Here is a 25648-nt window from a genome sequence, read left to right on the forward strand (position 1 = left end):
CTAAGCCCAGGATTCGAAATGAGGGGGGTCTGGGGGGGGTCCCGGACCCTCCATAAGTCATTAGGGACCCCCCATAAGAATTCCAACAAATCCCGACAAATATATTTTAACATTAAAAATAATTGTGAAAATTATAGGTCTTTAGTGACGTTTTATATTTATAACAGTAATTCATTTATTTCCTAGCGCGAGGCAGCAATCAGGGCAGCTATTAGCCGAGTGAGTTTCTATACAGCGTCACAGATTGTTGTTGTGGTGCTCCCGCAGACACGCACTGTAGCTGAACGCGGCAAACCGAAACCTCACAAAGAGTGAAATCCTGTAAGTGCTTCGATTATATTTATATCTCTATAATTGCTTATAGTAAAATATTAGGAGTTCGAGTTCCTATATCAAAAGTTGCATTAACTAGATACCCAGTGTAATGATTAGAAGAGTACGTTTGTCAACGTTTCTTGTTAGCTAAGTATGTGTATGAAGCCAAATGATCTGCCAGCTAACAGCAGTCTATGGAAGCTTGTTTCCGCCACAGAGTGAAAAATAAAAAAGGTAATTCTGACGTTTTATCTCAGAATTACGTGATATAAAGTCGCAATTGCAGGTTATAAAGTCAGAATTGCGTGATATAAAGTCGCAATTATGTGTTATTAAGTCAAAATTGCGTGATATAAAGTCGCAATTGCGTGTTATAAAGTCAGAATTATGAGATATAAACTCGCAATTGCGAGAAATATACTTGAAATTCTGACTTTTTTTCTCAGAATTGCATGTTTATATCTCGCAATTCTGACTTTATAATACGCAATTGGGAGATATAAAGTCAGAATTGCATGTTATAAAATCTGAATTGTGAGATATAATTCTGAGGTAAAAAAAAAAGAAAGTCAGAATTGCTTTGCTTATAAAGTCAGAATTGCGTGATATAAACTCGCAATTATGTGTTATAAAGTCAGAATTGCGTGATATAAAGTCGCAATTGCGAGAAAAAAAGTCAGAATTCTGACTTTATATGACGCAATTGCGACTTTATTTCACGCAACTCTGAGAAATAAAGTCAGAATTGAGAGATATACAGTCAGATTTGCATGAAATAAAGTCGCAATTGCATGTTATAAAGTCAGAATTGCGAGATGTAAACTCGCAATTGTGAGATAAAAAGTCGCAATTATCTTTTAAAATGTTTTATTCGGAGTTAGAGGGTTACCTGTTACATTATAGCCACTTCTCCAGACACCACTACAATACTGGGCCTGGCCCAAACCATGAAAAACATCCCAAGACCATTATCCCACCTTGAACACTTCAACATTGCTCCATATAATTTTGCCTACAGTATATAGTGTAGCAAGGTAGTCTTCAGAATTTTTAATAATTTAATAATAAAATTTTAGGGGACCCCCCAAGAGTCCTAAGTCATTTCGAACCCTGACTAAGCCAATGCAAAATTAGCTTTTTTGGGGGGTATTCCAAGTATTGTTGAATGAGAGAGTCTTGAGTCTGCATGCTAAAAAACATCACCTCCACAAAAGCTCATTATGATTGATTCAACCATTTTTAAGGGAACGTAATGAGCAATTATCCTTGCCTGATGGCACAGTATAGTCTATTGAAGTCAAGACTTGCTGACTTGCAACTATATTCCAGACCTCCGGCCAAAAAAAGGTATAGGTCTCATTACCCCTAAGTATAATGAATCGTTTCAGGGTTTCTCTCATCCTGAGGAGATTCTCTGATTTCAGCACCACAGTCAGTGGACAGTACCAGTCAGCTCTCCCTGCGGCCAACATTACACTTCTTATTACTTTTTCAATGGTTTTAAATGACTTTAATTTTCTACTGTAGCAAATCCAAGAGAGTATTCATTTTAAATGGCAGTTTATTGTAGTGCAGTTGCCAAGTTTGTTGTCAAGTAACCTAAAAATGTGCTTCCTGTGGTAACGTCATAATTGAAAGGTTTTATTCGAGCCAAAAATACTAGGTCTATTTTTTATGACTGAATCAGCCTGGGTGGATGCATTAGGTTACACCAACAAAAGTCATTTTTTAAGGGTCTGATCAGGCAGTGTGCAGTTTATACAATGACTTTCAGGAGGAGTGACATTTTTAAATGGAATATAAATGGAATTTAATAAGAATTTTTCAGCAAGCTATCTGTTGAAGGTCACCTTAAATGGTCTTTTTAGCATAACTAGCCTGTCATTACAATTTTTAAACGAAACCCTGACAATTTTATAATATATTTTATGAAAATTTGAAGTGATAAAGTGAAAATTAAACTGTTTTATCTGTGTTTCTTCTGATAATGATTGAGTGGTGTACTGTTGCTATGGTTATCTCTTCAGGCAAATATCACTGTAAAAACAATTGCAATTTGCTTGGGTAGATTTGATCCCGTGTGTTGAGCAAAGGCTAAACTGAACAGCTATGACACACTAAAATAAATTAGATTACCCAACATTTGTCAATTCATTACACAACTAATTAGTGAGTAACGTGAACATTTGATTGTTAATGTACTTTTTTAAGTGCCGCTATTATGCTTTTCAGATAATCAGATATTGTAATATAGCTGTTTGTGAATGTAAGTTTCAAAGATCAAATGACACATGACAAATAAAGTTATTCTCTCCCAAAAGAAAGAACCGATTCAGAACTGCCAAAATGAGTCTTCAGTTATTCCAGTCTCACTTCCATAACATTCACACGTAACAATTTAACAAATTTGTAATATTTGTAAAATAATGCCTACATATGGTCTTCATTGTCTGCACGTGAACAACGTTGAATAACTAGTTCTCCCAGTGTTTCATCATCGAACTCGCGCTCTAATTGACATGGCAAATTCGACGCCATCATTACTTTACAGTGCGTACAATCGCTGGGCTGTAGGAAGGCCCCGGAGCTGAAATTCAGTTTTGGTGATGGGCGTTTAGTTTCCGACATGCGCTGTAAGCGGTAGACCAATCGTAACATCTGCAGTAGGAGACCTCAAAAACAAAATTAGGGACCATTAAAATAGCATAATAGGGGCACTTTAAATAGTTTCTGTAGCTTGTATAGCTGATGTTTGCAATGAACAAGAAGTTACTTGTCACTGAGCTGACTACCACAACTATTGCTCAATTGCAATTGTTTTTCTCAATTGCTTTGGCACATTTTTCAAAACAGTATTAACATTCTCTAAACTGTAAGTTAAAATGTCACAACTGTTTGCTTGAACATCAGAACTCTATTGTATGTCTGCAAAATGTAATTACTCACCCAAAACATTCGATTCATGCTTCAAAACCTAGTTAATGTTTCAGAAAATTGCCCAATGCCACCAAAATAAAAAGTGTTTTATTCATTGTGTGAGCCACACTGGTCAAGATTGGTCAAGATTGTTTTTTTTCTTTTTCATAATGGAAATATATACAAATTTCATGTTTTCTACTTTTTAGTTGACACTATACAAGAATGTCAGGTTGAATGCTCTTGTGTATCACAGTGAGATTTTTAAAACCTGTACTCATTCATATTATATTGCAAAACAAATGTGCTGTTATTAGGGTGGGATAAGGTCAGGGACAGGTTTAGGATGGGTAGGTGGGTTAAGGTGTAAGTGAAGGGTCAACAGTGTAATTAATTATAGATTTAATTACAGCTGTAATTACATGCAGCCATTTTTTTTACAAGTACAATGTAAAGACATGTGTACACAATAAGTGTGTTGTATCAAATTATTTATTTAAATATTAGTACATAGTTAAAGACACCTTATATAAATTGTATACAAGGTATCAGGGCCGTGCACAGACATTTTGAGGGGCAGTGGCCTAAACCAAAAAAAGGGGCACTAAGGGGGTGGTTGCTTGTTAACACAAATTATCCAGTTATTACAAAATACACAATTAAAAGAGAAGACAGCACACGCTCAAATACATTTTAGACTTTATTGTAGATGTTTTGATAGAACATCACAATTACACATTGCTGATAATAACATAAACTATTTGCTGTTCCAAAAAAGATAAAATTTTACCTGTTCCATTTACAGCAACACTTTTTTATTTAGTACCATGTCCTGAAAGATCTTGATAACCAATTTTTTTATGATTCACAATTACACATTGGTGATAATAACAGAAACTATTTACCATTTTGCATTTTGGTATTTACCTTTTTCTTTTACAGCAAAACCTTTCTATTTGGAACCATGTCCTAAAAGATCTTAAAGGTCCCATTGCATGGATTATTTTATTATTTTAGAATGTTTCCTGGGGTGCCCTTATAATGTTAGTATGTTTTTAAGATCAAAAGTTGTTAGAATTTAGAAATAAAAGGCATATTTCCTAGCCTGATTTTAGCCTCTGATTTGAACGCTTTGTTTGAAGGAGCATGTCTGCTGTGAGACTTCAGTGTAAACGCCCACTGCTGTGATTGGCTGTGAGACTTCAGTGTAAATGCCCACTGCTGTGATTGGCTGTGAGACTTCAGTGTAAACGCCCACTGCTGTGATTGGCTGACATGCTTGCATATGAAATAGCTAGCATTACATGTGGAACTCTCTCGAATACTTTTACTATTACAGCTATTATACGTTTTTACTATTACAGCTATCGAGATTAACGAATCGTGAGAAGTTTTTTAAGTATTTAGATCTATTCCCATCACATAAAAGGTTGCAGTGATGAGCATTGAGCAGATGACAGTCGGTTGATCGCGTGAATGAAGATCTTATCATTGCAACGCAGTTTCTGCACTCTCACTAATGCTTTCACCAATGCAAATATGAGGTAAGTACAGTAAGAGCTTCGTTGTGCAGCGTAACAGCGTCATTGATTTCATAACGAGTTTTGGCAAGTGTCCAGATAAACTCGCGCTGTGTGATTGACAGCTTGGGCGATTGGAAAGGGATTGTTCTTTGATTGCTTTCTGTATATATTAATCACAGTTTAAGTAAGATTATTTTCATCCTACTAAGAGAAACGACGTGAAGTTGATCGTTTAGTCACTGGCTTGATTTACTGATGCATAAACAGTATTGAACGATTTTGAGAGAAAGATTATCTGTCTGAACTTGAACAATTACACATCAGACATTCACATAACCCACTGGTTCTTCAGAGGCTCGGATGAAGGAACTAAAAAATACTTTTGTGTTCATTTGTACATCCAAACACTGAGCAACTGCCATGCTTCGCTCGTTTGCAAGCCATGATGTCTCTTGAGGAAAAAACAATATCGCGGTCGCGCAGCTCATTTTTTCATGGGCGGGCCAAGGCATAGAAGAGAAAGAGGAGGTAACCTTTCCCCTTATGACAACATAAGGGGAAGATTTCTAGATTCGTCCGTCTGAGCTTTCATTTTCTCAAAAATAACCAGGGCTTGGTTTACCCAGTTTACCTTGTCTACAAAGTGTGCCAACAACAGAAAATGTAGTTATTTGTATTAGATCTGATCGAGAGTACAATAATTTGATTAGACAAGCAGCTAATTCTAAGAACGTGGATATGTTGTACAAGTTGTTAGCACTTGTAGAAGACCAAGAGCAAAACATTACCGACATAAATACAACAAAAAATAAATAAATACCAAATGACTAATTTCACAGATTCAACCACTGTCTTGCATAGCCTACCTTTTAATGCGTAAAAGGTATAGCATACCTTCCTATACTGTGAGTGATGCTGCGGAGCGAGCGGGAAAACCTGGAGCGGATTAGCAGAATCAGCAGAATGCTTTGAGCGGAGCGGTGGGGGTGGGGAAGAGGGGCACCTCAGTCGATGAGGGCAGAGGGGCAGTGGCTCTAGCCACCGGGCCACCCCCCTGTGCATGGCCCTGCAAGGTATATTAAGTCTCATTGGAGAATTGAGCCAAACCTGTAATTCTTGTAGTCATCCACAGCCTAATCAGTGTACAGTGTATGTAGGCCTATGTTAACGATAGATAGATAGATAGATAGATAGATAGATAGATAGATAGATAGATAGATAGATAGATAGATAGATAGATAGATAGATAGATGGATGGGTAGATGAGTAGACGGATGGATGGGTAGATAGTAAAGGGTTTACATGAAGGTGTTTTCTTAAAGCACTGATTTCATGGCAGCGCCAAAAACTGCCCACGTTCAGTTGAAAGCTTTATTACTCTCCCTCAAATCCCTCCTTAATCGAGAGAGAGAGAGAGAGAGAGAGAGAGAGAGAGAGAGAGAGAGTCGCCGCCGCCGCGCGCGAGATAGAGAGAGAAACAGAGGGAACCTCTGCTTTACACTCAGTTGGACTCAGCTATGAGCGCGGTTCGTTTCGGCACAGGGGAAAAAGCATATGCGATCGGACATCCAGCAGAGCAAATCCGTGAGAGAGTTGACCGGTCAATTGTGAAATCACGCGAAACATTACTCAGATTTAAAAGTACCACATTACTGAATTAGCACTAGAATGTTTATTTTTTACATCACTCTACAGTCGTGACTTTTTGGAGGGTGTTTGAGAGGACATGACCTCAGTTTGAGTGTTTCTTGTATTGGATATAAACAATGCTAAACGTTTGAGTCTGTGGGACTGAACAATCCTGGCAACTCCAGAGCAAAATCCAGTAACATCCGTCTGGGCTGGAGAGCAGGTGCCTGTCTCTTCTTGAAGAGGAAAACAGACAGAGGATGTGACAGAAGTGTGGCACAGTGTTTCCGATTTGCAGATTCGTATTTTTATCGGCGTGTCCTCGTAACGACGTCCAGGACTGACTGAAGAGATCGGACCGGCGCTCGCAGACCGTCCTCTGTGTACTTCCACTCTGTGTAACCCTGCGAGATCTTCTCCAAAGTAACTTGCTCGCCTGGCCGTCCCTGGAGCCCGCTCATGGGTGACGCTGGACCGGATGGCGTGCTACTACCTTGTGATCAGCTCCACGCACCTAAGCAATGGACACTACCGGAGCATCAAAGGAGTTTTCCGGGGTCCGCTATGCAAAAGCGGAGGCGAATCACCGGTAAAATAGTCGTTATTGTTTATTAACGATATCACCACGATTCGCTATTAGCAACTCATTTAGCATGTTCTGTTCGTTTGGATTGTTTTTGTGTTTTAGTTTCCAGATCTCTTAGTTAAAAAAGTATGTTTATAAAACACAGGTGAAAGCAAAATCTGGACATAGGCTATACTTTATTGTTGGCCATATAAGTGGGAACACCTTTGAATGAAATATAAATATTATTGCACAGGTGAAGAGAGGATTTGATGGTCTATGAAACTCATGCCATCAACATGACCTTCACTTGTAAACTGCATTCGAATGCAAAATCCTAAGAGCGTTTTGTTTTATGTTGCAGGGATGAGAGATTTTATGTAGCCTATGTAATGTGTTAAGCATCACTGCATATCTCAAATGTCAGGCTTGTGAGTATACGAGGCATTGGTGGCTTTTGCCTATTTGTGGTTTGAACGCAGACCCCTGACGCTTTCCTAACAGACTGATGGCAAGTCTTGCACTGTTGGGCTCAGACAATTGAGCTGTATGTTAAACTTTGACCTCAAGCACTATTCTGGTGCTAGGTTAACTCTGCTGTGGGTGTTTACAAGCTGCAGCAACTGAAATCCATTGATGGCCTAATACATCGTAAAGCAGATAAAACTGTGTTTCCTGAGATGTCTGTCATATTTGAAGTTCTACTTTATCCCGAACTGCAGGTGAATCCAGACCATACGTAAGTATGTGGAATTCTTTGCAGGGCTTCGTGGGTCTCTTCCACATGTGATATTATAGTTGTATAGAGTTTGAATGACTTTAAAATTTCCCTTTGTTGTTTGTTGCTTCAAATAGAGCATGCAGCTAATTAGCGGTTATAATTAGGTAAATTAAGGATATATCAGGACATGTTTAGTGCTTAAAGCAATAATGGAGCAGATAGAAACAAGACATGAGAACAGAGTTTCACCTGCCATTTCCCTCTCAGCCAGTATTTTTCCCGCTCCATTCACATGCTTAATTTGGGCTATACTGGGTTATGTGCCTAAACTGTGCATCCGGTCCAGACTTTTTCCTGTCAAGAAAATGATAAAGTTTGTAAAGACTTGTACACATCAAAGGCCGGCATAAATACGCAAATTGAGACTTGTACCTGATGTACCTGGAGAAAGGGAAGTGTGTGTGTGTGTGTGTGTGTGTTTTCCACTTTGGCCCGCCCCACAGGATGGACAGACAGTGCGGGCTGATTGGAAAGAAGCTGGGGTCTGTGGTGATGGTTTTGATGGGTTATTTCAGAGCAGCTGTTGTGAAGGGTGCATTTGCTCCAGCTTAAATCAGAGTGCCATGTTCACTCTAACTCAAAGCATGAGGAGGACACACACACACACACACACCCTCTTAGACACATGCAGGCATGCACACAGACTGCAGAATGACATGCTCGAGTTTCTCAGCCGCTCATCCAGATTAACAATCAAAGTCAGATGTATATCATTTTTGCTTTGCTTAATGCCTTTAACATGTTCATTTTGACGTTCTCTGATGTGGTGCTTTGTGTAAGAAAATGAGGTGCTCTTATGGCAACTTCCATAAGCAGAAATGTGTATGGAAACTGCTCTCATTTAACAAAAGATATGCTTTGGTTTAGTAATAGGAAGTGCTGTCTGTTATAAAGGAAGAAACACTGGTGATAATTATAATAATCACCTATATACAGTGTACACCAGCACACACTCAAAACAAGCATGTCATGCTCCAGTTGTTCTCTATGCCAGCACTAGAGGGCACCTCACTGGTGCAAAGTTGGCAGGTTGTTTGTTTTAATGACATACTGCATGTATAATATTGTCTGCAATAAAGAAAGGAAAAATCTAGTTAAAACCCGATGTGCCAGGTTCTTAGAAATGTACTCTTTGTATTTATTGTGGCTTCATATGTTTCCAAAAAACTTTTATAGGCCTACCATTTTCAAAGAAAAGTTTCTTATAAAAATGTCATGAGGTGTAACCATCAAGTATGTACGTAAAAAATATTCATTCAGAAATATAATTTTTAAACATTCATAAACATCAGTTTTTTGGTGAGTCTCACCACTTAACATTTATAACTAACCTTGCCCTAATAACCTGTATCATCCTGACATTTTTTACTTTATGCCTCAAAAAATATTCAAATGAATTTAATTCAGAAGTGAAAACATGCTCATCCTAAGGTATTCACACATAGTCATTGTTTGTATGAATATCATTTTTATTTATTCCTTGATCATTTTTTAAATCCAATTTCTCTCCTCTCCAGACCAGCATTGTCATAAATGAGAGATTCTACAGATTCTGCTCTTTAGAACAGCAAAACAGCTGAAACTTCCTTTGTTTCCCGTGGTGTATTGGTGTAACCGAAATGTTCCCCATCATTGAGTCTCCTGTTTAACTCATTGAACTGGAATGTCTCAGTCTCAGTGAGATGTCCCAGAGTACTTATGTGGATCAGCTTTCCGCTACAGCAGTCAACACCTGTTCGTATGCACTGTGGTTCACCCAGTACCATCAAGCTCGTCTTATGGGGCTCCATCTCCACTTTATGTGGAGAGGCTCCAAGCAGATCTTAAGCTGAACTCGCTCAGTATCTGGGTTATTCCCTCTCACTCCAGTGCCCGTGACGTGGTGTGGATGTTTGATGTCGAGCTGCAACAGAGACCCAGTTTGCATTCCAAACTGCCAACTCCCACCACATTTTTAAAACATGCATACTACTGAAGAGGCATATGTTGATAGCTCTGCCTGCATGAGTGAGACACAAATGCACAATTTATGTGAAGGCAGTGAGTTTAATTAGTTCTAAAACATTGCAGCTATTGCGTTAGGTAAGGGGCTTGTCGGTTTGCCATGGCTGCAGCTGAGATAAAGTGGCATTTATTCATGGATTTGTGTGCTTTGAATATGGGGGGTTTGGGAGCTAAAAGTGAGGCTTATTTTGTCCTATCTGTAAGCAATAAGGTACGAGAGGCTGTGCTGTATCGCGAATAAGTAACGGCTGAAGGGCGTTGTTAGGCACGACGCGAAGCGGAGTAAATTAACAAATTCACACAAACATTGTCTTCTATGATGAGCATGTTTTTAGATTTTAATTTTTGTATTACAATTCATTTGGATTTTTGCTATTAGTTAAGCTTTTTCTTCATAATGAAGAACGAACAATTATTGAAGAGGTATAATTTTCTGTTATTTGCTTTAGGTTGGTTCAAAGTCTTTAAATTAAATTAAGTCTCTATGATCGCATTTTATGCATTTATTTGTTCAAAAATATTGAATGAAATATTGTGGAATATTATTACAATTTAAAATAACTTTTCTTTTTTAATATATCTTAAAATGTTATTTATTTCATGTTTTACCTATCTAGTCAGATGACCTTTAATGACTCATGAGCCTTATGGTCAGGAAATGTCAGGCTATTTTGAAAACCACCATCTACCTAATGCCTTCTAAGTTAACAAGGATATTTTATTGCTAGTCTATAGTTATGGATTATTGAGTTTACTATTCCTGCTACTTGCATATTAGATTTTGAATTCTTTTGAACCGCTGCCAGTCGACTTATATAATTCCACTCTGTGCTTTCTAGTTAAGAGCTGCCAAAGAAACTGTTATCTGTGATGCCACAACTTGCATTTTGACACTGTACCAAATAAAAAAATTAATTAACAAAAACGAGCAGGTGCTCATAAGTTTCTTTTGGCCTCGTAGGGCTGTCATGTGGAGAGGCAGTTGTCCAAGTGCACACTATAAACACACACTAATGAGCGTACTGTAGTAGTTTCTTGTTTAAATGTGTCTGAGTTGAGGCTGTTAAATACACACACGTTGGGTTTCCATGTTTTATGGGGACTTTCCATAGACATAATGATTTTTATACTGTACAAACTGTATATTCTATCCACTTACACTAACCATACCCCTAAACCTACCCATCACAGAAAACTTTCTGCATTTATACTTTTTCACTTACAAGCTGTTTTCCTCATGGGGACCAAAAATGTCAGTTATAGTAATAATACATTGTTACATTATAGCGATTTTCTCAGTACTCAAAGCGCCTATGTAAAGGGGGGAATCTTAACCACAACCAATGTGCAGCAATTACCTGGATGATACAATGGAAGCCAAATTGCGGAAGTCAATCAGTATATATGGGGACGATTACTTCTCAATGCACAAGCAAATCAACACGTCCCAAATATAGGCTACTCAGTCTGGAAGCTTTGATATCTCATTTGGCATGTGATTATGTGGTTTAGTGCTACAGTATATATGTTATGTTACAGCTATTGCTATTATTTTGCATAATAATATGTTATTTTGAAAGTTTAAAGGTTCATTTGATACTTTATTAGTTTTTTTTCTCACTGTCTGTCAATGTAAGTGGCTTACTAATGATTCTGGCTGTTGTGGTAATGAGTGGCTACTGCTGTACTTAGCTCAGCTCTTTTTGAGGAGCGTTAGCGCTGTTGCTGTGCTAATGGAGTGTAGCAGGCGGCGTTTAATATTCAGCCCCAGGCCTAGGCCACAGCCGTCCTCTGAGTTTGCCTGTCTGAAACTCTTTGTGTTGGCTTGTCCTGACGTTAACACGGCCGGGGAACTCTAATCACACAGGAAGGCTAATGAATCACTCTCTCCTTTCGGCTTACTGTGCAGAAAAATACACAGTGCACAGACTTTACTTAACACACAATGATGGACCCTTTTCACTTAAACACATTTGTGGGTCATTTCTGCAATGCTAATTTGCCCGATTAACTGATTAAATGCTTTATGAGAGTCTAATTAATCAAAGGGGTCATCCTACATTTGCAGGCACACAGCGGCACATAGCAGCGGTCTCGTGAGCCTCCAGTCTTTCTGCTTTTAATCCGAAAAAAATCCTGACATAGCGTGGGAGGAAGTAACAATAGACAAGAATCCACATTGTTTTCAAACCGTAGGCAGAATTGGATGTTCATTAATGGCCCTCACTTACTGTAATTATGCAATGAATTAAAAGAAAGGTAAGGTGGAAGATAGAATAAGAAAGAGAGAGAGGGAGAGAGTGCTTGAGGCTGACGCAGCTCAAAGTATCTCAGCCTAACACTGTTTTAACAAGGTTGGAGAGAATGACAGAATGGGTCTTGCTGGGTACTGGCAAACTCAGTCTAAATGGCCTGAGGATTTTGTAACATGTTTGAAAGCAATTTGTCCAGGCACTCAAAAGCCATTCTAATCAGAGGAAATGATTGTTAATGGCCTGTAAGTGTTTCTAAATGGGTCTAGAGGAGAGAAAGAGAAGGGGGGAGAGGAACACGTTTACATCTGTCTCTAAGGTGCCTTGTTCCCTCTCCATCTTTCTAAGAACAATCTTTTCTATGAACAATGGTTGACGATAAGCTTAATTCGAGGAAGGAATGCAATGCTGATAAACAAGAAAATCATTAAAAGTTATCATCTCAATCCACTGGTCCATCTCAGTCCGGCGGTGTCCGAAAACCTAAGACAAATTCCTTGCTGTCAAGGACTTAACATGCTCCTTTTCTGGTAGAATTGGAGTCGTAAGTTAAAAATTCTCATCTGAACCATATTTAAGGTGCCATTTTTTTCTGGAATAGCAGCATAGATATATGGAGTCAGTAACTTTTTATTAGATTTTTTTATTTTTAAGAAATTAATAGTTTTATTTAGAAAGAATGCTTTCAATTGATCGAAAGTGACAGTAAACAATTTAACGTCATTTTGGTAATGATGTTAAATTGTTTACTGTCACTTTTGATCAATTGAATTTCTGAATCCAAAACACAAATGCAGCATAACTGTTTTTAACATTGATAATAACAATAAATGTTTCTTGAGCACCAAATCAGCATATTAGAATGATTTCTGAAGGAACATGTGACACTTAAGACTAGAGTAATGATGCTGAAAATTCAGCTGTGCCATCGCATAAGAGCTTTGCCAACTTTTGAGCTTTGCCATCGCATAAGATAGCAGTGGAACCAGTAATCAAGAAATCTAATCTGGATTCATCAGTCTTTGCTAATTTTAGACCTGTCTCGAAACTTCCGTTTCTGTCCAAATTATTGGAGAAGGTCCTATTTGGACAATTGAATGTTTCAGTCTGGTTTTAAATCCTTACATAGTACAGAAACTGCACTGTTGAAGGTTTTCAATGACTTGTTACTTACTACTGACTTGGCATGGTTTAGATCCTATTTGTTCGAAATAACTTTATCAGTTCGTCTCGGAGACTTTACCTCCTCAACGGCTTCTTTCACGTGTGGGGTCCCCCAGGGCTCCATTTTGGGGCCTATTTTGTTCTCCCTGTATGTGCTCCCTTTAGGAAATATTTTTAGGAAATTTGGAATTTCTTTTCATTGTTATGCAGACCATACGCAAATTTATCTGCCTTTGAAACGAAAAGATACTTGCACTTTAACGCCTCTATTGCAGTGTCTTGAGGAAATTAAGGCCTGAATGGCACTAAATTTCCTTAGCTTTAATGAAAATAAAACAGAAGTTATGCTGTTTACGCCGGGAGGCACTTATGAATCAGTACATTTGGACCTTGGTGAATTGAATCCACTTGTAAAGCCCTATGTAAAAAAATTAGGTGTTATTTTGATTGTGATTTTAAACTGGACAAACAGATTAACTCGGTAGTAACTAGTTTTTTTCAATTGAGACAACTAACCAAGGTGAAATCTTTCCTGTCTTTAAAAGACTTTGAAAAACTTTCGTTTTGCACCTAAATATCTTTCTGACCTGATCAAGCTGTATGCTCCGCTAAGAGCACTTAGGTCTGCTGATCATTCGCTTTTAGTTGTCCCACGGGTAAAGTTGAAGAGCAGGGGTGACAGAGCATTTGCTGTGGCGGCTCCCAAGCTCTGGAATAGGTTGCCCCTGTACATTAGACAGGCTCAAACACTTGCTATTTTTAAAACTAGCTTAAAAACGTATTTTTATAGTTTGGCATTTGACGCTATGTGAGAGTTGTCTTATTGTTTTATTCTGTGCTGTTGACTGTTTGTATCATTGATATGGGATATGTGTGTACAGCACTTTGATAAACACTTGCTGGTTTTAAAAAAGTGCTTTATAAATAAACTTTGACTTTTTGACTAAGAGACCTTGTTTCAAAAACATTAAAATCAACCAGCAGCCACAAACATTTGAATGATAGTGTATGTTTATGAGACAAATCCCACATTTTTACTTTTCTTGTGCTGATATGATTGAGGCTGTGTGCTCTTGTGTTGTGTAAAAAGATTTTTTTGGTGTAAGTGCAGTTGGGATGCCGGTTACTGCAGTCAGTTTAACAGTGAGTTGCTACAGTGGGTTTGTTGTCATGGGGATAACATTGTCAGAGGTGAAGGTGGAGGTTGTGCAATTCTTTTGATAGACTACATTTTTTGTTGTATCTAACGATTGGGTAAGAATGAGAGAAGGAGTCCTTCAGAGGACTCTATGTGTCAGGTTTGTAAGGACCATTGTGGGGACCAAATGTGGCCAGAAAGATGGTAAAACCTGAAATAACAAACTTTTTGTGGGTCATAATAACTGTAACCAACAGGAATGAGTTTTCCAGAATGCAGTGCACTGACCCCTCTGAACAAGGTAAACATAACAGCATAACCACTTCAGAATTGTTGTAGTGTGTGCTGACAAAGCTGCAGACAGCGCTTACTGAACTACCGGCTCATTTACGTTAATTGGCTCTACACTTTCATTCGGCTTAAAGCCAAAATGTTGATGACATTCATTTTTATGTAAACACAATGGCCAGTATATCGTGCCACCAAAAAATATCCAGGTCATGGCCGACTGGTATACAATACATAAAAATTCGACACTATTTCATCTAAATAAATATATTTAAAAAAATCAGTTGTTTTAAATGTTACTGGTGAATTTAGGCATCACAACAAGACAATATTAAAAATGTATATTAATTTTGAGATTTACTTTAGATCACATTTAACAGCGTTATGAATTATTATTAGTGTTTTTAAAGATTAACTTTAAGGGCCATATCTTACACCTGGCGCAATGCAGTGCCAAGCAAGTGTTTTTTGCTAGTTTTAGTCCGACGCAGTTATCATTTTCACGTCCTGCGCCACATTGTTTAAATAGCAAATGCATTTGCGCCCATTTGTGTGCCCATGGGCGTGCTGGTCTGAAAACGAGGTGTGTTCCCATACACAAAAGAATTGTATTTGAAATATATTTTCTGGATATGTTTTTGAATATATGCAAATATTTGAAATTGGCCCAATAAATATATTTCATACTTATATTTCATATATTTTTGTTATATTTCAGAATATATTTCAATGTATTTGGAATATATGCCACATATATTTTTGACACTTTTGGGGAGAGGAGGTGTACTCTGGCGCAAACGTTCCCTGGTGCTATTTTGCAGTTCCAGAAAACAATTCCGCCACAGACCAGGAAAAACCTAGTCTAAAGTCAGTGGCGCGTTATTCAGATGCTATTTTAAGGGCGCATGCTTGGCCATAATGTAGCGTGTGCACAACGCGCATACACTTTGCTTCTCCCATCTACATAGACGCAGCTGTTGCCATTTTTGCAAACCATATTACAAGGAAAAATATTCCACACGAGGAAAATCATTGTGGTGTCCATGAAGATGTGAAAAAATAAGCATAAATCTAGTTTACCCAAATTATTATACGCCTGTTTAACCGAAGCTAATTTGGGTGGGTTTCTCCCATCCCCATACAATTCCACTTCTCTATCTTTTACGCCCCTGATGAGAACATTGGTCTCCTCGGCTGTGAACCGCTCCTGGCGTGCACCTGGCAAATCCGCCGTTATAATAGCAATCCGCCACGGAACAAGCGCGCCTACTTTTAAAGGGAATGTGAGATGATGCTCTGATTGGTTTATTTTACGTTACGCCCAAATCGATCTGCTTATTAAACACACAGGGACGCACAGCAGCACACAAACATGCCAAATATTAAAATTAAAAGGATTACAATGTAAAAGATTATTATTGTGTACATAAAGATATGGTGTAATCCCCGTAGATGGTCTGCTTGCGCACTTTTACCTCGCGCACGAGCAGTTCCATTTGCGCTCTGGAGACGTGTTCGGTCTTTCCACTATCAAATTCCGTCATGTTTATAGCGAATCTGCCATGGCGCGAGCGCAACTGGCATTTAAAGGGAATGGGAGATGAGACTCTGATTGGTTTAACGCACGTAAATCCCAAAATACACCCATTACTCATTAAGAGAATAGGGACAACCCTTTTAGACCATGCGCCTGACGCGTCGACCATTTTTCCCGTCGTTAAACTAGCAAAAGTGGATTCGGACATGCCCTAAGTGAACTTGCACCCTGCGCTTTAGACCATGCGCTTAGATCGTTAAAATAGGGCCCTATGTGAGCGTTATATTACATTTTTTACATTTAAGTAATCTAATGCAGAAATGAGAATGCAGAATTAAATATCCAATATTAACTGATTCCAATTTATTTAAAACATCCCGAATATTGCCATTCTTAGAAGAAAAGGTTCTATATAGAAATTTAACCGGTTCTTTCAGGCGCTTTATATATGTATAAAGGGTTTTCATTATGGAACCATTTGATGGATTTAGTTTTAATTTGTTTTTAATTACATTTTGATTAATATTCAAACATTCTTTATCACTAGAAAAAATTGAAATAACCATTGAACATGATGGTATTATGTAATCATTTAAGACATTTCTCATTGTATGGAACCTTTTTTTGGCATAAAGAGATCCTTTAAAATTGAGTCAAGAACCCTACTAGGGTTTTATATTGAACCACACTGAAACTTTTTCTAAGAGTGGTAATGTATATGGTACCAATATATTGTGTATCCCTAGTATGCTTACATCTCAACTTACTCTTTTTCTTCCAAATCTATGTATTTTTATTCTTGATTTGCGTGTGAAGATACATTACTGTATTGTGAATCACAATGCGTGTTGTTGTTGTGACTGTATGCATGAAGTTGTTGTGTGGAACTCTAATTTTGAGTACAAAGCTGAGGAGGAGAAGCCATCTGTTGAGAGTACTAATTAAAAGCCTGGAGATTTTTCAGGCAGGGTGTACTGACATTTAGCCACACAGTAACCTGCAATAAACAAACTTAAAGAGAGAGGTCTTCATACGAGTTATGCTACCTGTCACTGTCAATACAGTTGCTGATGTACTCGATGAACTAGAAGATTTCTCCAGAGAGAGTCTCTCTCTCTCTCTTTCTGTGTGTGTATTTTAGTGGGCGATGAAGAAAGAAAAGTGAGAAGCTGAGGAATACAGTGATGGTACAACAAGCAAGCTAATTTTATTCAGCTGATAAGGCTGTAACGGGCTAAATTTAATACAGCGGAAACAAAATAATATTCCTCTGACATTTTGAGAGTGGAGGGAGGCTCATTCTCTGTGTTTTTCTATAAAACAGTATGCTAGTGCTGCTTAATAGCAGAAATATTCATGCATTTCCTTTCCTCTTCTTTCTTGCAGACACCAAAATAAACTACACTTCAATTTATTGGGCCAATCCCAAACATTCCCTGCTCCAGCAAAACCGTTTTGTCTCCCTGAACACTTCACAGCAGCTGTTTTTAACATCGCACACATTTCTGAGGAAACCCTTTTTACTCAGTAGATATTTCAGTGATTATTAGTACATGTAGGGAACAGTAATTGCATTGTCACAGCAAGCACCACAAAATCTTACAGTCTCACTAATCATCAGTTTAACTACTTCATCAATCACCGCATCTCTGCTCTGTTATCCATTAAGCATCCTGACTAAATGTGCTTGGAAATTCGATATATATATATATATATATATTAGGGGTGTAACGGTACACAAACATGATGGTCGGAACATACCTCAGTATTGAAGTCACAGTTCGGTACTGGTTTGGTACAGCAGGGGGGAGTAAACTAAACACAAATTTGCTTCTTTTTTCTTTCTTTTTTTATTAAACTGTTTTATTTTTATTGTTTTTATTGTTTTTTTTATTGTATAAAAAAATGCTAATGTTGTAAACTACATAGGGAGCCCTTTAATTACACATAACTATAATATTAAAGGTTACAATTAACAAAAGAGCTCAAATTATTAAATTCAATTACTATTTATTTTTAGATATAGCCTAATAATAACAACGCTCAAATAGAAAAGTACATGCACTGTAAATTGCACAAAAGGCCAATTTTGCATTAATTTCTTGAAAATATAATAATTATGGTTGTCATAAATTTTCATGACAAATTTATTTAAGCATACATTATATAATCAAGACATTCCTAACAGGTTAAGTAAATATAATGAATATATATGAAATGCTTCTCTCTAGAGTTCATTTCTCTAGCGAACTAACCTGCTGTAGACACTAAATGCCTGAGGTAAATGTAATACTAAGTGAGATATTATTGTCAAGCTGTTTTATTGCTATCTTTCCGCAGTTGAAACACTGGTTGAGAGATGTAAACATATCTATTGATCGCCTCTTCTTCTTCTGAGCTTTTTACTGGTAGCAAACAGGGTTGCATTGTCGTGCACGGCCCCTTCTGGATTGGTGTGTGGATCGTACAGTACGGTTCAGGACGAATACACGGATCTGTATTCATGCAGTGTGAGCATGTAAAAATAAAATCTATTCCGATTTGAAGCTTGTGACATATAAACGTGCACATCAACCCGATCACTTTATTTAGTATTCATGTAAACACTACGTTCGGATTCATCAGTCGGAATGAATTCAGTCCGGTTGAAAGGTGTGCATGTAAACAGATCGTTTGAATGGATTGGCTGAAATTTCATTTGAGCACCAAATCTGTCGCAAATTGGATAACAAAGAGTAATATTCGTAGCAGCCAAAGCAAAAAAGGCCCTCTTTTAAATTGTGAGTCAACTAATTCATTACACCTGTTTTAAATCAACAGTAGAGGTCAATATGTGATAAATTGGCATTTTTTCTCTTAAAAAACATAGGGGGCGGCATATTCCTATTTTGCCCAGAGCACTGGATTGTCTTCCCCGGCCCTGCCCATATAAAGAAAAATGTGACCGGAAAAGAGTAAGCAAACCCTCCTGATGTCATGCAGCTAAATGAGAGTCTCTATTAATCTAATCAAAACACACTCAAGCAGTCTCTTAGGAAATCTCCTGTTTGTGTTAATTGCATAAGTGAACAGGGTTGCCCTCAAATGAACTGCAGTGACACAAGTTTCGGCAGTAGCTTCAATGTGTGCAGCCTGTTTGTTGATTATAAACTATATGATTAGAAGTGCTCCTCATTACCCACTTCACACTGTGTTATTAAGCTCCTTCATTCATCATAACTTGGATTTATGATCTTCTGCAGAGATTGAATGCACGATTGCAGGTTTTATACAGCTGTCCTGTTTGCCGCTCAACACGCTTAGCACTCTGATTCCATTTCAATCAAATTTTTCTCATCTCAAAGCTTATTGTGTGTGTGTGTGTGTGTGTGTGTGTGTATGAGAGAGAGACATGCCCTTAATCACAATCCTGTCTGAACAGCATGATGAAGAAAGAATTCTATTAAAATACACAAAGGTAAACACAGGTAATTAATTTCTTTGGCCTCTTATTAACCCCTCTTTAATTCTTTATCCCCCCTCCCCCTCCCCCTCCCCCTCCCCCTCCCCCTCCCCCTCCCCCTCCCCCTCCCAAACACACCAGACTCACAACTGGCTGCTGTAGCTTCCAGTAACATCTGTAATTATGGTCTGTGATAGTAAACGTATGTAGTGACGTCCCTACATGGGTGTCTGACAATTGTTTTTATTATTTTATTATTACCTTGTGAGTGAAGTGAACTGTACAAAACATAGTCGAAGCATATGATCTATAAACTGTAAATAAAAGTATTGTTTTATGTTTAGGGATATTGATTTGTAGAAATTTGTAGAGGCAATTACTTGCGATTATTAAAAATACAAGATATAATTGAATGTTAATACCACCAAAAGCGTGGAGTATTCATTTTACAAACTGTATTTTTATGGCTTTCAAAATGAACAAGTTCATTTAAGATATTAATTAAAGGTACACTATGTAACTGTTGGCCCTCTAACTGTTAAAAACAAAACTGCATGCATTTTGTGGAAGAACATTGTTTTGGTTGTGCTTCGGCTCTATGTGACTGTGCGCCTAATATAAAGTGGGTCCATATTGTTCAATTTACTGTCTGGATCACTCATAACTACCAAACACCTAGCTACCAAACAACTTTTTGCATTTGTACATTAGTAAATGTACAATTTGTAATATATCATTTTGAAGAAATGTCTCCACGGGCATGTTTTTGTTCCAGTGCTCCTGGGTTTATATCACTTAATATTTTTCTCACACAACATGTGTGTGTTTTAATCAGAGCTTTTTAATTATACCTGCCTTAATATATTTTAGAAAGGAGCTCACTTGCATGGAACTTGTCATATTTGGAAGTCTTGGCATCAAAAAGATTAAAAACGACTTGTTAAATATACAATACAGAGTTTGTAAATGTAATATATGTGCATCATGTTCAAAATAGATCGAAATAAACCTTGTCCAAGTGTTTTTGTTTTTAGTAGTTTGCAGCAAGTGTGAGCTAATTCAACTAGCAACAGTTCCTAAATTGGGCCAATATTCATATATTTAATATATTTGTATCCTCATTAGTCGTTTAATTATGATGTTGTTTTATTACATGTTGCTGATTCCCTCCAGCTTTCATTAGGCAGTATAATACTGTACATTAGCAGTTTGCAGAGATAAGAGAATGACTCACATTTTCTATCCATGCTGACTTGGAGGCATCCACTAGACCACAATGCACTGCTTCGGGCATAGTCAAACTCATGGGGTCAAGGTTATGGTGACAGCAGGATCCTGGAGGGTGTGATATTCTCTCTTTGCATATCTGTTTTTGTCTGTGTGTTTTATATATTCAGTTCTGTCCTCATTTCTAAGTCAGTTTAATTATTTATTTACATTCTATGTTTTTGGACTGAGGTCAGTCGACAAGGGCAAACAGAAAGTGGCAGCGTCTGACCATGAGAATAAACAGTGGTATGTTTAGGATGCGCACACCTGTGGAAACCCTCCTCTGAATGGAATCAAGAAGCAAACAGGAAAGCGTATTATGTTTTGTTTTGACATGTGCATGCATTTGTGTGTCTGTTGACACGGTACATGCTTGAAGTAAGAAGGTCGGAAGAGTCGCTGTCTTCTGCACTCCACAGAAATGTTCAGGGTCCAGACGAAGTTTGTATCTGAATGGCATTTGGGCTTTGGGGCAATATATTTTCTCTTGTTTACAGCTTGAATGGATTTAGGTGACATCCTGTTTGTGCAAACGTCTTATGCATAAGTGTGAAAGTGAATAGGTAGGTTTAAGTGTTTGTTTGTTTGTGTGTGTGTGTGTGTGTGGGGGGTTCTTTGATCTGAACAGCATGAATAACCAAAATAATGAGGCAAAAGAATTCTTATGTGGCCAGAAGCCAGCTCTTGACAATCCGCCAGACTCGCTGCTTTGATAATATCTGTGTACAAAATATTTTACCATATAGCTCCCATTTAGCCCTTTCCACATCTACAGGTGCAGTATAGACTGAAGCACTAAGCCATGACTATATGACTGTTTGCCACTTTTAATGGCAAATAATCATATTTACTGAAAAATTGGGAAATTATATTTACAGTATATGTATTTTTATTATATTATATTTATTTTATTATATTTTTCATGTTTATTATGTAATTTATGTTATGTATGAAATAATATAAACACATGCAAACCTTTTTTGTTTAAATGTTCAATAGACAGATCGATTTAAAAAAAAGAAAAAATTTTGATTAAAAAACTGTTATTTCATACATTGTCATGCTTTGCTAAAACATGCTTCCATTCTATCCAAATTAGGTCTTATTCACAAACTCTGGGCTATTTGCCTGGCACAATTAACATTGTGCAATTACTACCCATGGAAAGCAGATGGTAAACAGAAAAAGGTTCAAGAAAGATGTCTGTTTACATTTTCTATTGATCATGGCAGGAGTTATTTATAAAATGATGAAAAAAATAATGAGAAAGAGCATTATAACTGGGCACGTATCCAGACGTGCAGTGTAGTGAACACACTTTCGGCATTTTAAACAGTAAGATGCCTGAAAGGCATGCTGTACATTCTCCACGACCTACAGTAGCACAGAACCGGACAGAATGGTGAAGTGCACCATGCAAATGGCGGTCAGCACTGATTTGTGGATGTGTTTGCATTGTCGCCTGATTTGTAACAACGTAGATAAACTGCTCTCTCAGTGGGCACGATTCTCTCTTGGTAAATTTCCCCCGTGACTCCAGTCCACTTCTGTAAGGCTGCCTCTCTTAATGCAGCTGCTATTTTTATGTATGTTTAATCGATATGATTTAAATTCTTTTAATTATTCATGTTTAGAATACCTTTGAGAGTTATGTTTTAATTGATTAACTTAATTTAGAGAGAAAAGTGCTTTAGGCAAGGCATACATATTTAATCAGATATACACTTACAGTACATGCGTATATACATCTCTTTTGGTATGAGTGTGAGTGTGTGTGTGTGAGTGGGCGAGTCAGAGCATTTAAGCAAGTTGGAGAATCTTTGAGCACTCTTCTGTCTAATGAACGCGAGTTTCACCCTTTTTTGTCTGTGCCCGTGTTGATTGGATCTCTTCATGTGGATGTGTGTGTCGTTGCGCACATTTTCTCCCTCTGATGAGCTATTCAGTTATTCACAATACACTCATCAGGCTCACACAGATACACCAAAACACAGTCATTACAACTAAATGTGTGTGATTTGAGTGTGTGTGTGTATGTGTGTGTGTGTGTGTAGACCAGCTGCTTTCTCTCTGTTTTTAAGTTTTTAAGACCAAGCAAGAGGAGAACAACTTCCCCGTACACACACTGCCTTCGGCAAAATCACTCAATTTCCGGAAAAACAGCAAAATCCACTGGGTCAACCCTCAGCCCTGGGTTTCACTCTGAGACATACAAACATGCACCAATACAGTATATTCACTCGCGGTTGCAGCAGCGGGTATTCAGCCTGAAAAATCATAAAACAGCATTTTTGGTGAAACTACCTATAATGCATCAGTGCCTCAGCATTTCAGTCATCTGATAAGTCTCTGCGCTGTTCTCAAATGCACCACTTTCTCATTAAGATAAATAACCTGGCAAGAAAAAACTCAGCCGTCATCTAGACTTTCAGTTTTGAATAATTCTCGCCCTCACACATCTGGCCTTATTTACGAAACACAGGCTGCAGAATGAATTTCTGCGTAAATCCATTCTGCGCGAATTGTCCTATTGAATTGAACGCAACAATTTACATAAGCGTGTTTTTTACAATGTGTTTACACTCATTCATTCTATGTTTTCATTCATTACATAAGCAAAGCAGTGTAACTGTAACAGCAGATTACGTTACGGCTATCATCTCATAAATAAGAGTTGCCTATTGTGAATTGTTGTAATAATCCCATAATCTAATTTAAAAGATGAGGGGGATCACATTTACACTCAAATGGTAATAACTGATCTACGTGGAAACATATCCAGATGCCAAAGTGTTGGTTTAGGTTTGTGTGTAGATTCAGTCAGATTTACTGAATAGAATGTGCTGTTTTTGTGCATCAAACACAACAGAAAGTGTTTTTAGGGATATTGGTACCTTATAGATTATCAGATTTGTTTATTAATTTAGTGGTACCAATATTGTATAGGTATGTAATTGTTCACGTTATTTTTTCCTCTGTTTTTTATTCTTTAGATCTGTTGATAGTAAATCTATCATTTTAATTATGTACATTTGAATGCTGTAATACCTAAATTCTCTTGCAGCATTTAAAATGAAATTTTAATATTTTAATATCTGCATTGGCCATCATTTTAATATTGCTGCATCCCTTGTCTTTTATTGCATAATTCTCCCTGCAGTATTCTTCCAAAAATACAAGCTGGAGGGTTTAACTCTTGCGAGCGAAGATGTTATTATTATTATCATGAAATCCCACTAAGAGCTATCAGGCCTATGGAATCTCAGACAGCAGAGTTTCAGTTAATAAGAAAATACTTTGACTATGTTCAAAAGAAAATTAACTTTAGTGTTTATATTTGATGCTCTCAATGTTGTGCCATTTTTTCCTCATGGAATCAAAAATGTGATTTAATATCTTTTTCAAGGTATTTTATCGAGGTTAGAAATTCCTGTTGTAAAAGTTTTTGCTGGAAAAAAGATTTATAGTGCATTTTGGACATTTTCTGCTGAGTTTAGTTCATGATGCGTGGCAAAAATGGGCTGAGCGCTAAAGCTCTACTTGCACCTACGCTTCTGCTTGTGCACTTGTGCATTGTTAATATGAGAGTTTAAATAAATGCATGCTGCTTTCATGAGCAAAACAGAACCCATAGTTTTTAGAATGTATACACGCACGCACGCACGCACGCACGCACATGTGCCCCAAATTAATTAGTGTATTTTTAGCTCCAGTTACATCATGTTGTTCTTTAAAGTGCATCAGAACTTTATTACAAGTTAATCACTTTTTTTTTCTTCTTCAAACTGGAATTTATGAGTGTTTTCATCTCATCCATCATTGATCCCTATACAAATGAGGAGGAAGATTTCTGTTCGCACATCACTCTAAAGTATTGCACTTATAATCATTCTGGTGTGACTCTCTGCCCCCTCACATCCATTAGTAATGCCTGAGCATCCTGACTGATGAGAAGCTCTGTTCGTCAGGCCTGGGAACACTCCATCACACAGGGTGGGTGGCTGTCATTACCATAGATTACACGCTCCCATTCCCCTTAAGATTACCTATGTGTGTGTGCGTGCGCATATGTGGAGGTGTTTGTATTCAGAGCTGTGGGTTTGTTTACTCATCAGCCCTCTGTGTGGATTCCATGCTGATGTTCTCTGCGAGGAAGATTGTGTCAGTAATGTGGCTGCACTCTGCACCAAAAACGTGGCATTTTCCAAAACAGCTCATATGACAATATCACTCTGACTCATCAGGGCAAGTGTCAGTAATACGATATAATTTGTATTGTAAAGTCACATCATGATGATGTGACTACCTATCACCCACCTCCCACATTCATCTGTGGCCGCATAATAATCAGGACGACGGTAAAAACCACCTGCTCTGACACATTCAGGCATTCTGTATGTCAAAATATTCGCATAGAATGATTATATGTTATGTCACATTATAAGCAGTTTATGGCAGTCATTGATTCAAATCAGCACGAGATAAGAACCCGGGGCAGTGCTAATTTGATATCATCAGCACCGGTGTCACAGTCACATATTGAGGCTGTAATTTGAATTATCTGTCCTGCATTGCTGTCAGATAACTTCTTTACAGTAGTGTTTGTCATGGTTTCTACTGCAAGGCACTCCATATGCCTGTCAAGCTTGCAAATTGCTTTAAAATTCAGTGGAATCTGTGTGTGTTTGGATGTGTATGCACTGTTAAAATACTGATGTCTCTAAAAAATGACTGGTTGCATAAAAAAAAAATTCTATTTGGCCTTCTAAAAGTTCTTCAAATTAACTATTTAAGTTTACTATAATGTGGCCGCAAATAGCAACAC

General features: G+C 37.7%; 1 protein-coding gene across 1 annotated transcript in view; it reads left to right on the forward strand.

Moving 5' to 3' along the window:
• Nucleotides 1-6234: 6234 nt before the first annotated feature.
• znf804b (zinc finger protein 804B) overlaps nt 6235-25648 on the forward strand; it is a 93033-nt gene continuing 73619 nt past the window's right edge. The window contains exon 1 of the mRNA XM_084386145.1: nt 6235-6972. Within this exon, the coding sequence (XP_084242271.1) occupies nt 6862-6972 (111 nt within the window). The 5' untranslated portion in view covers nt 6235-6861. The remainder of the gene's footprint in view (nt 6973-25648) is intronic.

The sequence above is a fragment of the Rutilus rutilus genome (genome assembly GCF_951802725.1).
Source record: "Rutilus rutilus genome assembly, chromosome: 17".
Lineage (NCBI taxonomy): Eukaryota > Metazoa > Chordata > Actinopteri > Cypriniformes > Leuciscidae > Rutilus > Rutilus rutilus.